Source organism: Salvia splendens, chromosome 6 (assembly GCF_004379255.2).
Source record: "Salvia splendens isolate huo1 chromosome 6, SspV2, whole genome shotgun sequence".
In the NCBI taxonomy this organism is placed as follows: domain Eukaryota; kingdom Viridiplantae; phylum Streptophyta; class Magnoliopsida; order Lamiales; family Lamiaceae; genus Salvia; species Salvia splendens.
The window spans coordinates 32,725,647-32,729,217 of record NC_056037.1 but is presented as its reverse complement, the minus strand read 5'-3'; the positions used below and the strand labels follow the sequence as shown (position 1 = coordinate 32,729,217).

The 3,571-nt window shown below is 41.2% G+C and overlaps 1 protein-coding gene across 1 annotated transcript; it reads right to left on the bottom strand.

Annotated features, from left to right (window-relative positions):
- Positions 1-2,431: 2,431 nt before the first annotated feature.
- LOC121806815 lies at positions 2,432-3,264 on the bottom strand. Its single transcript, XM_042206967.1, has one exon. It carries the CDS (start codon positions 3,041-3,043, stop codon positions 2,528-2,530), a length of 516 nt encoding a protein of 171 aa, XP_042062901.1. The 5' UTR covers positions 3,044-3,264; the 3' UTR covers positions 2,432-2,527.
- Positions 3,265-3,571: the final 307 nt, after the last annotated feature.

Genomic DNA, 3,571 nt, shown 5'->3' with positions numbered 1-3,571 from the left:
TTCTCCTCCAGTGATATCTGAGGTAATCCCTGAAACTGGAATCAATAGTACAAATGTTCCTAATAACTCGACTGCAGAACCAACAGAACATATAGAGTCTACTGACAGTGCAGTGATCGATGGAGATACCGGGCAGTACACACTTCCATATCGAAGCACGAGGGGCGTTCCACCCAAGCGATGCAGTCCAGAACGCATCTCGAAGAAGAGTAGATATTCGGTGGCAAAGCTGGCTAAAGCGAACCTGACGGAAACAGCAGGGGCCTTTATGACGGCCATGTATAGAGAAGAAGAGCTCCCTAGATCGGCAGAGGAAGCAATGCAGATTCCACATTGGAGGGAGGCAATGCTTGTTGAAATGAATGCACTATTGAAGAGCAAAACGTGGGAGGTGTGTGTGAGACCAGAAGGGTCTAGACTAGTGGGATGTCGATGGGTGTTTACAATCAAGAGGAAGCCAGACGGGTCTATTGAATGCTACAAAGCAAGGTTGGTAGCAAAAGGCTATACTCAGACTTATGGAGTGGATTATGCAGAAACCTTCTCACCAGTGGCCAAGATGAACACCATTCGTGTATTGTTCTCTATTGCTGCGACAAAAGACTGGCCACTACATCAGTTTGATGTAACCAACGCCTTCTTACATGGCGAATTGACTAAGCCAATCTATATGGAAGCTCCACCAGGCTTCAAGGGAGAACTTAAGACAGGAGAGGTATGTAAGCTCAAGAAGACTCTTTATGGTTTGAAGCAGTCACCAAGGGCGTGGTTTGGCAGATTTACTGAAGTCATGAAGAAATATGGATACAAACAGAGTAACTCAGATCATACTCTGTTTCTGAAGAAGAAAGAAGGGAAAATCACCTGCCTTATTATTTACGTGGATGATATGATCCTGACTGGAGACGATGAGGAAGAAATAAGACAGCTAAGGAAGAATCTATTTGCCGAGTTTGAGATGAAAGATTTGGGTCTCTTGAAATACTTTCTGGGTATTGAGGAAATGCGATCCAAGAAGGGAATATTCATAAGCCAACGGAAGTATGTTTTGGATCTCCTAACAGAAACAGGAATGCTAGATTGCAAACCCGCAGAAACACCAATGATGCAGAACCATGGTCTTCGACTAACTGAAGGGGCAGAACTTATGCACCAAACAAGATATCAACATCTGGTAGGTAAACTTATCTATCTTGCTCACACGAGGCCAGATATTGCATATGTTGTGGGGATAGTGAGTCAATTCATGCATAAACCGCAAGTCGATCATTGGGAAACAGCGTTAAGAATCGTGCGCTACTTGAAGGGAACTCCAGGACACGGGATATTGTTCGAGAACCATGGGAACTTAGAAGTACATGGATTCACCGATGCAGATTGGGCAGGGAATCCAAATGACTGAAGATCTACCGCAGGGTATTTCACCTTCGTGGGAGGAAACCTTGTGACCTGGCGAAGCAAGAAGCAAAATGTGGTAGCTTTATCAAGCGCAGAAACAGAGTTTCGTGGAATCAAGAGTGGCTTGACAGAAATCCTATGGATAAAGAAGTTAATGACAGAACTTAGATTGATGCCAAACGAGCCGTGTAGGCTCTTCTGTGATAACAAAGCAGCGATCAGCATATCTGAAAATCCAGTTCAACATGATCGGACCAAACATGTTGAGGTTGACCGTCATTTCATCAAGGAGAATATCGAGGCAAAGGTGATAGACCTCCCATTTGTTCGCTCAAAAGATCAGTTAGCGGATATCCTTACAAAGGCAGTGGATGCAAGGAGTTTCAGTGAAGCATTGGGCAAGTTAAAAATAGGAGATCCCATTGTTCAACATGAGAGGGAGTGTTAGAAATCAGCAAGAATTATGGGAAGATTGTGGAATCAATTTTGAATGATATCTTCTGGATTTAAAACTAGGGTAAATCATTGTGAAATCTTACCATATGTACATAACATCCTAGCCTATTTAGGCATGTATCTTCCGTTCATTGTATAGACACATTGAAATAAATCAAAGAGCTTTCTTCAACAAAACCCAACTAAACTTCCAACCCGGTGGCTCAGGTTCGTCAGGTACGCCTCTTTTTAAATATGATAAAAAAAATTTGCTGACGTTATGACTAGATGGGCTGCAATGAAGCATTTCCCTTTTAATGTTTATGATGACAAAAAATTTGAGGTTACTATGCAAAGTGGTTTGAACGTAGCTATCAAAAGAGTAGGTCGAATGACCGTTCAACGATCTACCGTTAGACAATGTTTGGAGAAAAAAGTTAAATTATTACGTTATTTACTAAACTTGGGACACAAAGTGAACATTTGCTCAGATGTATGGACTGATTATTTTAACCGGCATTCATACATGGGCATTACGGTTCACTTTGTGGACAATAGTTGGACTTTGAACAAACGTTTAATTGGTTATATGAGCTGCTACATTGAAGTAGGAGTATATTAATTTATCGCAAAAAAAGAAATAAAAAAAAGAGGATAAATGGTTCCACTTCCACACGGGTAAGTAAACAAAATATCAAAGCAATGCCGTTCTCACCGCGGCATGACTTTTGCTTCTTGGATACTTCAATTCACTCTTCCTATCAACAATTCTACCATTATCAAATTTATTAATATTACCAATTTTAATATCTTCACCAAAATATCCAGTTGGCCTCTCCTCATCAATTCTCCCCATTGCCACGCTGGCGCTTCTAGACGGCAAGGCACGCGGGCCGGGCTTCGCCTTCCGCTCCTGCTTCACGTAGGCATCGAGATCGACCCTGCTGCCGATGGTGCGGGCAGAAGCAGCCCGCACCAGCTCGCGGTAGTCCGCGTCGTCGTCGCGGCGAGACCGTGACGAAATTGTCGCGCTGAAGCTCCGAGGCAGGGCTGGGCCGGGCTGCACGGAGCTATGCAGCCCGATGGCGTTTGAATTCGCGCAGTTTAGCATGCTTTTCACGTAGAAGTCGCGGGCCTTGCAGAGGGCTCGGTATGGAGTGGTGATTATGAACACAAACAGGCTTTGTTGTTGGCTCGCTTTTTTGCTCATCTTGGCGCCTCTCTTTTTCTCTCTCTCTAAAGACTAGAAATGGTTGTTTATTTTGTATAGCAAAAAAAGAAGAATGGAGAATGAAGAAAGTAGTTGTTTTGGGACCTATCTTTTGGTTTGATAATAATGAAGTCAAATCAAAAAATATAGATTGGGGATAACCTTGAATGCCAACTGACTCTACTATTAAATACTCCTACTACCAAAATAGTATTCTCTAAATTACCCTAAATCACTGGCATAAAATAAGAGTAGTAGTAGCACACATGTTTTATGCTTATTTTCATTTAAAACCCTTTAAATATTGATTGATATAATTATATTTTGTTGACTCAGTATCAAAGATTATAGTAAGTGTATCAGTTACCGATAATAGGACTGAATAAGCAATCCTCTAACATTAATTTCATAAATGAATATTTAATTTCGAAGAAGCAAGAACTAACAGTTTTATCACTCAATATGTGAAACATAATCGAAAGTTCATATTTTTTTTTAAAAAAAATGAAAGTTCAGATATTATTCAAA